The 12,750-nt window shown below is 50.8% G+C and overlaps 1 protein-coding gene across 1 annotated transcript; it reads right to left on the bottom strand.

Moving 5' to 3' along the window:
• Positions 1–1,123: 1,123 nt before the first annotated feature.
• On the bottom strand, positions 1,124–2,219 carry J4E83_001587 (uncharacterized protein; the record flags this gene model as incomplete). The annotated part of the gene is made up of 2 exons (XM_049328543.1): positions 1,124–2,038; positions 2,214–2,219. 2 exons carry the CDS (start codon positions 2,217–2,219, stop codon positions 1,124–1,126), a joined length of 921 nt encoding a protein of 306 aa, XP_049193061.1.
• Positions 2,220–12,750: the final 10,531 nt, after the last annotated feature.

Raw genomic sequence — 12,750 nt, 5'->3', positions numbered from 1 at the left:
AGAGCGTCGAAGCCACAGAACTTTTCCCCACACGCCAGGAGGTTGACCGGGCAAACACTACGCGTATGCAACAACTTCACGGTAATGTCTTCTTGTTTGAAGCCCGCGACGGAGGTACAATCACGAACAAGGAGCAGCGTGACAGGCTACTACAGAGCTGCATGGTACCAGCGCAAATACACCTCAAGAAAGGCGCTCAGGTCATGTTGGTCAAGAACATGGACGACACACTAGTGAACGGTTCGCTGGGCAAGATTACGGGATTCATGACTGAGCAGATGTTCAACGTCTATAAGGAGGATGAAGAGGCCTTCCTTGAGGGTGGACCCTCAGAGGCCGCCATCAAGACAGAGATGATGAAGAGTTCGCTCGGTGTAAACAGCAACCAGGTATACCCTGTCGTCCGATTCGCCATTGCAGACGGCACCACGCGCGATCTGCTATGCAAGCGCGAAGATTGGAAGATCGAGCTACCAAACGGCGAAGTACAAGCCTCACGTTCTCAGATCCCACTCATCCTCGCCTGGGCGCTGTCTATCCACAAAGCGCAAGGTCAGACGCTGGAGCGCGTGCGCGTCGATCTTGGTCGCGTCTTCGAAAAGGGCCAAGCATACGTTGCGCTCTCTCGTGCGACAAGCATGGCCGGTCTACAGATCCTGCGATTCGATCCTAGGAAGGTCATTGCACACGAGAAGGTGCGAACGTTCTACGCTGGTCTGAGTAGAGCGGAGCAAGTCGAGGGCAAGGCCAAGAGCAAGACTATCCTCGGCAAGATGCAGGCTGCGAAGAAGAGGAGTGGTGATGACTAGGAAGGGTGACTGTGCGGGGTACGGCTTGGTGTATATGGGCTTACGACACGATGGCATAGGTGGTGTTATTACTTCTGGTGTATCAACGGCGTTTATCAAGTGTGGATGCTTACATGGCTAGAAAGCATGGTTTCTCGCGGCTTGTAGCAAAGTAATCTTCTCTCACGTGGCGTCTGGCTGGGGTCATAGACCACTCAACAGACCTTGGGCGACTATCAAATACCTCACGGGGGCAATGGTTCCTCCAACGTTCGATTGTAGCATCATCCAAGAAGCACTAACGGCTCTTTCGACTTCTAGCTGCACCCTTATAGTTATACTCTACTGTTAGAGAGAGGAGAAACACTCCTGCGGCTACCATCTGTATCCAAGTCATCCAATGGAACATTCACATGACTCGAATTTGCCGTCGACGACGCAGCAGAATCCCCCTTTCTCTTCACACCTTTCCCAGCCATACTTCCCACAAAGCTGACTTCCTTCAGGTACTGCACGAAGGGCATCTTCTCAATACCTACATGTACAACACTATCCTCACCGCCTACATAGCTGCCGTACCCGTACCTGCAGCCCAAATCTTCGAGGTATTTCTCGCGCTCCTTGTTCGTCATGTGAGCTGTACCGCGCAAATCCTTGACAGCAGCGCTTGAAGCAAAGAGTGCGATGACTGCAGCGAGACTGGTAGGCATGCGCGCGAGGTAGCGACCAGGACGGCGAAGGTATACGATAAGAGAAACGATAACGTAGATGCCGAGGATACACTCCGAGATGATGAATAGGGGAGTGACAAAGAACAGGCGTTCTTCAGGTGTTATGACGATGCCAGAGACCTGTGGCGTTGTTGTGTTGTTTGCCGGCACGAAAAGAAGCTCCCTGTTTACACCGAGCCAAATGGCAAAGAGTCGTGAGTATGCTTGGTTCATTGGCGTCTCCACGTCTGCGAATGTGGGGAGTGGCGTGTTTGGGTCTGTCAGCCGTAGCGAGCCTTCAGCTCGATTCATGAAGTAGTGAATGAACTCGCTGGCAAAGGTGTCGTTATGCCACAAGGGCTGTACAGTTCGAAAGATGAACAAGTTCGATTGTGACATGAGTTCGGCAGCGCCATTCGAGAAGTATTTGTCAAGAGCTTGAGGGCTTTGATCCTGATCAGGTGCGAGATCCCTTGCTGGCTCTGTCAAAACCCCCGTTTTGTCGACCAGTACAGTGGCATCGCCGACTTGGATCTCTGGCTGGCACAACATGAGGAAAGTGTTGTTGCTGGCAGCATCCTCGAAACCCGGATAAGAAGTCACCGGATGCGCGGTCGGGTCTGTCAGGATTTGTCTTCGCCGAAAATTGCCCATACCAAGTGGTCCATCACAGTATTGATGCGTAGCCCGGATCCATCCAACTGCGACTGCAGACCTGCATATTGCCTTTTCTTCTCCGGTGGCTTCAAGGTCAGCCTGGAGGGTTGTCGCTATTTCTGCTCCGACTTTGCCGTCACGGCAGAGAGTTCCATTATACTGAGCATCCCAGCGACTGCTCGATCCGTAGTTTGTGGCGAACATGTTGCCATCCGTACCATAGCATGTGGTTCGCCTTCCGCTTGTAGATGTTACTGTGACATTGAGAAGTTGTTTCCAGTCGCTCATTTTATCGGTCCATAGATGCATATGATAGTCTTGGTCGAATATGAGAGGTTTGCATCTTGGTTCTGCAGCAAAATACTTGGTACGAGCTTGATAAAAGCTCTCTGTGAATAGACTGACTGGTTCGCGATCTTTGAATGAAGCGTAGGTAGCTTTCTTATCTGTCCAGGCCGGTAAGGGAGTATGACGTGTCAAGTTAGACTCTGCCACCAAAAAGTGGCTCTCGCCCGTGGACCCCTGGTAAGCACCTGACATTTCAGGCCTCTGGCTTTCCAAGGTCAAAAACGGATTTCCCATAATTGGTGGACCTGAAGAGCCGTTGATGTGTACAAACCTTGCTTCAAAAGGTGGTGAAAATAGTGCTGACTGAGGGAGTGACAGCGTTGCGCTGAAAAAAAGACCCGCGAATGCAGTTGCTAATAGGTTTGCTAATAGACTCATTGCACAGACTGCTGCTAATAAGTAATGACCAGCTCGAGCTGCTTTGAAGAGTGTGAGTTGGGGAGGGAGAGAACCATAACTGAGAGTTACGCTCCGGGACGCAGCTGCTCTAGGGCCTCGCATCTGCTCTATAGGCTGCAAAACACAAAAGAGTCTGTTGATCATGATCCAAAGTGGTTCAATGAGAGTGGCAATGGCTGTGGGAAGATACTGGGTAACGATGCTCTGAGCAATGCGATCATTCGACGGCAGAGATAACCCTAGATGGTATCAGTAAGAACGATTGCGTTCAATCAAGTCAGGGTCATTGTATGTCATGATTTGCGCGACACCACTTACCGTGTGGCCGAGATCGAGTGAAGAGAACAGCAAGGGCTATCACCAAAGCCACAAAAAGGCTGATGAAAGGAATTTCAGTACCCAAACGGAACTCCATAGGTCTCATGGGCTCTGATAATCGTGGTTCGTCGGTTTTGAGTAAGGGCTGTTGCAGCTCCGAGCTGAGAGCTACATTTCTTATGCTGGAATATGTGAGTTGTGTAGACTGTGAGATACTCAGAGTACTGACCCTTGATCTTTTTCGAGTTTGAATCCGCTGGCATGGAGCTTTTGATCGAAATATTGCGTTGACGCACAATCCAGATCTCCAAATTTGGCAAGTAAATCGGTATCGTCTGCCATCATTGACATGATAGAGGCCAAAGAAGCTAAGAATAAGTAAGAAGCTATGAATACGATGGGTTTAACGCTTACCAGGGTCGTCAACTAGTGCTCTTTTCTTCTGCCCCACGTACCCAATACAAATGAGAGCTATCGCTGCCATTGAGATCACGGCAAGAAACCCCTCAACCATGTACGTGAAGATAGGTTCAAGCACGACTGCTTCCATTTGCGTCCGGAACGACCCTGGCGATTTGGTACTAGTTGACGTAGAAACGTTGGGGTTGAGGATGTCAGCCATCGCACGAGCGAAGAAGAGTTGATATACAATCTCATATGCGCTTGCTAGCTTTTCCGGATCCAGTAGCTCCGGCAAACGATCTTTTGATACAGACATAACGGTTGTCATCATAGGCGAAGCTATAGATGGTGTCAGGCCTGTGTTGTACAAGATCTCGAGGTACCGAGGCAAGGTGCTCATAGGCAGAATGTCTTGTCTTGTCTGAAGCTTGCGAGTACCAGAGCCGAGTGTTTCCTCGAAGACGGTAGTGTTGAAAACCTCTGCGGAAATATTGCGCCTTGCACTGGAAAGACTAATGTCTTGAGGTTTCCCGGTTATCGCATCCACAGTTGCCTCAACATCCTGCTCATAGTATACTGGCTTACAGAATATGGCCGTAATGTTGCTGAGCGGATCCTGCTCTCTTTCTTTATTTTGTGTGAATGTCGCAAAGAAGGTCCCGTTTCCCCGAAATCGACACCACCGCTGGTTTTGGAGAGATTCTATTTCCACCAAATATGCTGCAAATAACGGAGAGAAATAGCCCATGTATGATGCAGAGAATTTCTTGAATCGAGTTGACGCCCGCGGGCCTGTGAGGTCTCCAACTACGGCGCCGTTTTTTTGTGACGAAGACACGTAACAGCCAGCAGAATTCTTGAAGCCGGCTTCGCTTGTGAAAGACCATGTCATGTTACGTATAACGTTAGTCCCTTCAACCTGCACAAGCGCCTCTTCTGACCAGGTTTCGTTTCTTGCTCCTGCTTTTTGCGCCTTTTCGCATTCAAGACCCATACTGTACATGATAGTACGTGCTGTCCAGGAGTCGCCAGCACTGGGTATGAGACCTTGAGTAGTGAACGGTCGTAGCGTATAGTTGCGAGTGGTAAAGGCTGGCATTGTTTCGTTCAACTCCAAGATGCCATATACGGACTGCGCATAGCTGAAGGTCAGAGCCTGCTCTTGCATTGAAGAGTGTATAAAATCTTCCGATGTGTCGAAATTCTGCACGAAATCCCTGGTAATCGGCCGTGTTGAGAATATACCTGCTTGTAATGGTACAACGCCGAATGTAGTGAGAACGGTTGCCAATGAGGCCCAGAACACAAGCCAATGCCTATACAGAGTTCATCAACACTTTTTCGTTCTTTTGAAGTGTGGTGTGGGACCTCACCTCCTCTTAGCTGCTATTATAGGTACAATCGGGATGTAGTCAAAAGGATAGTGCAATAGAATGGAGTTTGCCGCTGACGCTCCACATGGCCGTGCCATGTGCCGATAGGGCTCATAACGCTTAGCATCGTGGTCGATCCAGATAACAAGGATGCTGAAAGTTACAGCAATAATCGTTGGCAGATAGAGGTACCAGAATGAGCGACGTAAGGGGAGTGAGTTCACCGTTGTGGCGAAAATCACCCCACCTTGCGTCTGGCTTCTCCGAAGATAGTATTGTAGAACAGCAATAAAGGTCCAGCAGAGTAATGCAGTTATGGCGAGGGTCCACCATCGTAGCGCGGGAGGGTACCAGCTTTGACGGGATTGTGTGCCGTCCTTTCGTTTTGGGACTAGCGTCGACGGGCGGAATCTGAGCGCTTCGAATCGTACCATTTCTTTGGTGACAAAACCTGCCCACTACAACGGCGTGCGTTAGAGAACTTCGCCTTTTTTTCTCAGCCTGGATATCGTTGAGATGACTGCGGAGTGCTAGTAGTGGTGCTGTCGAAGTGTAACTTTTGGCCCCCATGCGCGGGTGGAATTGACGATCGATGGTGATAGTTTGACGAGGCGGTAGCCGTTGTCTTATGTGAAAGTCGTCAGCGCATTTGAGACGGGTGGCCTTGCGCACCAACTGGTGATACCACGACCAAGGCGATGTGCTGACTGGTAACATCCTATGGGGCGCAGCCGCAAGCAAGCGCTGTGGGGCGGTCAACTCGGTCATTGGTTATTGGACTATGGCCCTGCAGCTTTCAGGCCCTCCACCTCTGTTATTAGAGCGGGCTGTGACTTCAATTCGCCACAAAGAAATCATCTGTGATACGCATGGTCGCGCGTACAGCACACGGTGTTTTTGCGCAACATAATGTTAGCGGCGGCAGATCTAGGGTCCAGCAAAGTGCACGCCTTCTACGCCTACATACAGGAGCTAAGTGAAGCCCTCATCTGACGTGCAGTCGTTCAATGAGAAGAGTGCAGCGCCAACCAGATGTTGACTACCAGTGATGAGTGTCTGCATACCACCAACCGTGCCTATTTCCCTCGCCAACTCCAGAGCTCTTTGCACACTTGGTTCGTAGAGGATTTGTGAGTTTTGGTGGATGCGCTGCCAAATTTCACTGAATGCTCCTCGTGAAGCGTCCAGATCTTCTAGATTTGGAGTTACAGCTACAACACAGTCAGTAGGCGAGGTTTCGTACGACCAGAGTTAGGGAGCTTCACCTCTTGTAGAGTCGAAGTCTTGCTTTGGATCGTACGAAGTGAAAATGACATGGTCGATGCGAACAGGGCTGAGGGAAGTGGCTAGTTGTTCGAGCACAACTCTAGCATCTCTCTGCTTCGATACCTGGCCGAAGATCAAGACCCGTACGGAAGATGCGCTGTGACTGTTAATGGTAGGCGGCAGAGCTTGTATGGTTGAAGTACCTCTCTCCCTGCGAGCTTTCAATAAACCATTCCGCGGCCTTGCTAACGCTCATTTCATTGTGCGCACCATCTAGAAACCAGCGGAAACCCCCTTCGACGATGGTCTGGAAGCGTCCCGGCCAGGAGAACTGGCGGATGCCCTGCAAAATGTCCGAGGATGATAGTTGTGGAGTGCCTTTTGAAGTATCTTTTGTAGCTCTATCTTCAAGAAAGTAACGAACTGTAGCAAGCGCAACTGAACAGTTCATGCGCTGCACATCTGGCTTCAGCTGCGGTGCGTCTGCTGGAAGATCTGGATCGCTCTCCACGAATTGGAGGCGAACACCTTTCTCCGCCGCGCGACATCGAAGAACCTCAGCAGCGGGCGCATCCTGAGGAGACGAGAGTGCATGAGCACCGTGCTTGAAGATTCCCGACTTATGCCAGGCGATGTTCTCGATAGTGGGCCCTAACTGCTGGACGTGATCCATGCCAAGTACAGTGACGACTGCCACTACTGGGTGCTCAATCACGTTGGTAGCATCGTATTCCCCTCCATGATGAGTCTCATATATAGCCACATAAACCTTTTCCTGAATGAATGCGTGGAACGATACCAGCGCGAAGAGCTGGAGATAACGAGGCAGACGCTCCGAGTCTTTTGACAAGACATCCCACACTTCAAAGAAGTATCTCGCGAAGAGATCTCTGGCGATGGGCTGGAAATCGATGCGTATTCTTTCCTCAGGATGGATGAGATGCGGTGAAGTGTATAATCCTGTCTTCAGTGGCCATTTGGTTCTTTCCGCGTAAGCTCGGAGAAAGGACTCGATGAATGCGCAGGTGCTGCCTTTACCCTTGGTTCCAGCGACGTGGATGATGTTGAGATTATCGATATCGGTAGTCTTCCTTAGTCAGTGAAGCTTTAGAGAGAGAGAGAGCGCAAGATGGCATACCGAGTGGCCAATCTGATGCAGCCATTCTTTCATTCCGGCTACACTGGGTGTACCCTTCAGATTAGGCTTTCCTCGCGCATCAGAAACGAAGTCATGGGTCGGTGGAGTGCTTTTTGGGTTTGTAGTGGGTCTCTCCGGGCGTCGTCGACCGTTGAGGATGTTGATAGCGCTCTGAGCTGTATTAGCATAATTAACGGTACGAGGAGAGCTTCATTTACCTCGTAGCTTCTATCAATAGGTCGTGACGACATGGTTTTGCTCATATTCGGGCTGGTCAGCAGGGCGAGAGCTTGTCTTGATGGCTATCATGATGGGTGACTTTGTAACCTCGTTGTAGATGTTCTCCACTTGAAGCGGAGATTCGGCATCGTTCGCATCGTTGAATGTGCGGAAGTTGTGACTGACTGGTCGCCTACGGATGATCGTGCGAGTCACCGTTACAAACTGCTCCCTCGGCGATCTGAGCGCGATGACGAACACCGCCACTATGGCCATCGTCAACATCGTTGCTGTCACCACCTTGTGTAGTGATGGAACCCTCGAATGGGTGGTCCAAAGCACAAAAGCTTGCTCTTCGCAGCCCATTACTAGAGTTTGCAGTGGCGGGAAGCTTTCCGGGTCGTTGCTCAAGACTAAAAAAAAGTCTTGCACTTGGCTAATGACTGGAAGATACCTATTTGATGCTATTTGCTCACACAAATGGTCTTATAACACCTAGTCTCGCTGCAGTGAAGTTGTAGATCTATGGAACGAAGGCACTATCTAATCATCACACCAGCCCCGTTTGGAAGTCTCAGCGACCATTCGTGACTAAGGGTTGGTACGGGGGTTTCCTTCATGAAGACTTTCACACTGTCATAAGCTACTGTTGCGGATCTACGATCCCTTAAAGTAAGCTTCATATGCGCTGAGACCCATTCCGGTACCGGTGTCCCTCTTCTCCAAACCCCCATTGCACGAAACCCTACACTGTTGCCCTCGCGGTACAGCGAGTTCCGATGGATGCTGCAATCTCTCCTCATGCAGTATATATCCGTCGACTGCATATCGTAGAACGCCATGCCGGAAAGATAAATCTCTAAGGTGATCTGTAGAGGTTTCTCCGGTACGAGCCCTTCAGCAGTAACGTCAAAAAAGCGAAGTGGCTCGTACTGCCTCCAGTCCCCGAGTGGTAACCTTGGTCGGGCGGGAGGCGCTGACTGGTCCCAACCACCACCTTGGGCAATAGCCTTTTCTCTTAGAATGCGCAAAATGACTTTGCTCACGTCTCTGTCGTGGTGGAATGTCAGGACCACTCGTGTGACACCTTCCACGCAGTCACTCCTCCCAGGCCCTGCTCCCCGCAATACTGTCTGGACATCCAATTTGTTGCAACCAATAACTTCGGCGTATTTGAGCTCCTTCATCAATGCGAAATGCACGGGCCCCCCGTGGTGGTAGGTGAGATCTGTCGCGGTTATCACAAATCTCCCATCACCAGCTTTGATCTCGTCGCAGATAGATTCGCCGTATAACGCCCCGTCGAGTGTTAATGACTCTGCTTCTGACCAGGATGCTTCTTCCGACGGATCAAGAGCAGCTTTGGAATCTGGTGGTGGCTCATTCCGGTACTGAGTGAAATGGACCGGCTGTAAATGGATCTCGTGTTTCGGGACTCGGAGTAAAAGTTCTCTATCGGACTCTACGTGCTTGTCGAAGGTCTCAAGATGTTCTTTGAAGATGGTGTTCAGGACGTCAGCACCCTCGTTTGATATTGGTCCCTGGGAACCAAGCGCGCGCCCAAGCACTTGACGTTGCTCGGCTGTGGGGATCTGAACAGGCCCAGAGATGTCTAACAGCCGTTTGGCCTCCCGAATAGAGATCATCTTCCCGTCTACATTCCATTCCATGTCCTCTATTCTCCCCCAATCTCTTTTATGATAAAATATACGTAGTCGAGAAAAGTATTCCTCTTCGGTCGCTGTCGGTGGCTGTGAGTGTGAGCTCGCAGGATTATCGACGGCGATATCATGTTCGCTCGCTTTGTCGTGTCCTTCATCGTCAGACAGCGAATCTAAAGAGCCTCCGGTATCAGCGCCGCTGGGCAGAGAACGCAAATCGCCATTCTCTTCAGCTGTTGCGTCGCCATCGTCGTTTACACGGGAGGGCAATGCAAATAAAGCCAACTCCTCAAGGTGTTTACCAAGGTGACGTCGCAACCGCGAAAGCGAGGAAACGTCATCATTGCAAAGTGGGCATTCCACCTTTTCGTTCTCAGTTATGTTGTGCTGCCTTTCACAGGTCCTCAGGAGATCGTCGATCCGGAGTTCGTTGGCGATATCCGAGTGATGCTGCAGAAGATGTACGCGGAGCTCATCCTGCGACTGGAACGGCTGTTCACAGCCGTCAATACATTTCCACCACTTTCGATGGACCTGCAGCTCGTGATGAAACCATTCGTGTCTTGATTGGTATATGCGATCAGCCGTTTCGCAGTTTTTCTTGGTACACATCTGCCGACGATCAATACAAGCAATTTACAGTCGTGTCGCGTACATACATAGGGTTGCAGATCACGATAGACGTGTTTGTGCCAGGCACGTTCGTGCTGGGACGAAGTGATCCGAAAGCAAAGCGGGCATTCGAAAGGGTCACCGTCTTCACCAGCTTTCGGGATACGTGGCGGGCGCAATCTAGCAGATTCTGGCCCAGAAGATGCGTAACTGGTTTCAGAAAGGGCTTCTTCATAGTCGGCTTCGTCTATGAGTTCTGCCACGGATATGCCGGCTTTGAAAGCCGATGGGAGTGATGATGCGATGGTACTTGCGACCCTCTCGGATAGGTTTGTCACTGATTCTGCCCTGTGTAGTGGCGCGTCCATGATCTCTGGGTTTGGCCCATCCACTATCAGGTTTTCCACTGATATTGGCTGTGCAGCCGGTTCCAAGCCTTGCCCAAGCTTTTGCCGATGCTCTTCGCGGTAGCTGAGATACTGCCGTCGGCGCGAAATGGCTTTGCCCAGGCGGATCAGCAGGTATTCTTCGGCACCGGGGTACTTAGCCCGTACATGCTCCTTATCGAAATGTTCGAAATGAGAGACCTTGAAGTGGGCAGCTTCCTTGAACTGGTCATGAGGTGCAGGATTCCGAATGGCCATCGAGAGCCGCATGAGACATGTGTTAATCTCCAATAGACTGAACACGTTCTGCCCCAGCTCAGTGGTATCCGGTTTGTCCAGATCCTCAGAGGTATCTGATTCCGAGTCAGAGAGGTCTTCCCACGGGATCCGAGCACCCGTAAGTATCTCGTCTGCCTCTTTCAGACTCAGATTCATACTCTTCAGGAGCTTGATAACCTGGCCACGTATATTTGAAGCTTCGCGGAGTTTGTAGTCGAGTGAGCCTTTACCAATCCTGTGCGCACCGACGTTGCCGCACCATATTTTGAACCGACCAAACTCATCATCGATGCGACCACGTGGTATTTTCTGCTTGATGTGAGGCTCAGCTTTCTCCAGGCTCTTGCTTACTTGCTCGAAGTGTCTGATGCATTCTCGAGCGTGCGTCGCAACCAAAGCAGAGTCATTCAAGCTTTCGAACAGCATACTTTTCGGGGAGTTCCCTTCGTACGGGGTTTGAAGGCGTAAGTAAGCAATAGATCTGTCCAAACGTGTCGGATGATCAAAGAAAAATGTCAGCTACAAGACGGCGGGCTGGTACTCTTGAGGCACCAAAGGGAAGTACTTTGTAGCGTGCGACCAGAGATGTTCATCAAGTCAGCAGACTGCGTGCCTACATGTTCGTGTGACAGGTAGAAGCGGGGTGTGCGGGGACTGTGCTACGCCGCACAGGTGCAGCTTTGCACGTCGTCTCGATCACTTTATCCGCGCCGTTCCCTCTGTGATCCATTCACTCTTCACCCAGTGTCGATTCTCAGACTTTTGGGCATTGAAGATTGGTATTGCATCGCTACTTTTGGCGCATCGAGTTCGGGTGTCATGTCGGGTCTCGAAATCTTGGGCGCGGTGCTAGGGTCGATACCACTCGTCATATCGGCCCTCGAGCATTATGCCAACGGGATTACCACCGCAAAACGCTACATGGCATACAGGAGGGAACTGATGGACCTGATAGACAAGATCGCGACAGAAGAGCAGATCTTTGGAAACACTGTAAAGCAGCTGTTAACGGGTATCGTGGACCTGGAGCGAATGGAAGAAATCGTCCCGGGTGGCGATTTATGGCGGGATTCTGGGATTGATCTAGAGCTGAAGAACAGGTTATGCGATGGGTATCATATCTATCTTCAGAACGTGCGTGGAATGGAAGCGGCGCTGCAGAGAATCAGGAAGAAGTTAGCGTTGGACCCTCTCGGCAAGGTACGTCATAGCCGCTCTTTCCTCCACGCCGGCTTTAGCTCGACGAAGACGACCTGCACAATCAACAAAGAGACTGTGCGTGTTCGGCGCTTATCACCCTATGAATTGTATAAGAAAAGAGCAGGAGAGCTCTTGATGATCCCCGTTGGCCATTGGCATGAGATGCGCGGCTTGCTGACAGCCATTCCAGCCACAATTCTCGGACCCTAGTCGATTCAAAGTGGAGATCAAGAGGTTAAAGTTCAGTGTCCAAAGGGCAGCCTACGCTGAACACTTCACAGCTCTCAAGGACTACAACCAAGCGCTGACGCAACTCACCACCCAGTCCATTAGTCTTGAATCTGCAAGAGGTGGTGTCGTCAAACATCGCTCATGCCCAAATTTCAACGTTCTGCAAAACTTCGCACGGACACTATATGAGACAATACAGTCAGGTCTGCGATGCAGTTGCGATGATCATGCTGTCAAGCTGCGGCTCGAGAAGAGGGATCGAAGGGTAAGCAACTTCGAAGACATGCGGGATGCATCCTTCCGTGTCATCTTCACCGGCAGTAATGACGGTCTCTCTCTACGTCCTGTTCACGCGGAGTCTTGGAAGTGGACCGAGACCAACATCACCTGCTTGCCGGACGACCCTCCAAAATTACCAGAGCCTCCTCAGACGCCGCTCAAAAGTCCTCGAAAAGTTCGATTCGTATATTCAGACGAAGAGCGTAGCAGTAGCGACGTCACGCTTGTCGAAGGATCAAATACACCAGCCATTGGGACTATGCCAACGCAGATTGATGACCTCTGTAAGGCAGTTGCATCGCTACAGACACCGCATAACACACAGCAACAAAGCCCATGCACCGGCTACCTGACCGACAGTTCTAAGCGTAGATACGGTATCTACCCACTAGAATCCGCAATCACCCCCGAGAAGCCGCGCTGGACGGTCTACTCTCTACGTCAAATACTCACTGAGCAAACGGGCAACCGTCGGCGCTTGGGA

The sequence above is a fragment of the Alternaria metachromatica genome, assembly GCF_023757995.1.
Source record: "Alternaria metachromatica strain BMP 0045 chromosome Unknown scaffold_2, whole genome shotgun sequence".
NCBI lineage: Eukaryota > Fungi > Ascomycota > Dothideomycetes > Pleosporales > Pleosporaceae > Alternaria > Alternaria metachromatica.
This window is presented reverse-complemented; position numbering and strand designations above follow the sequence as displayed.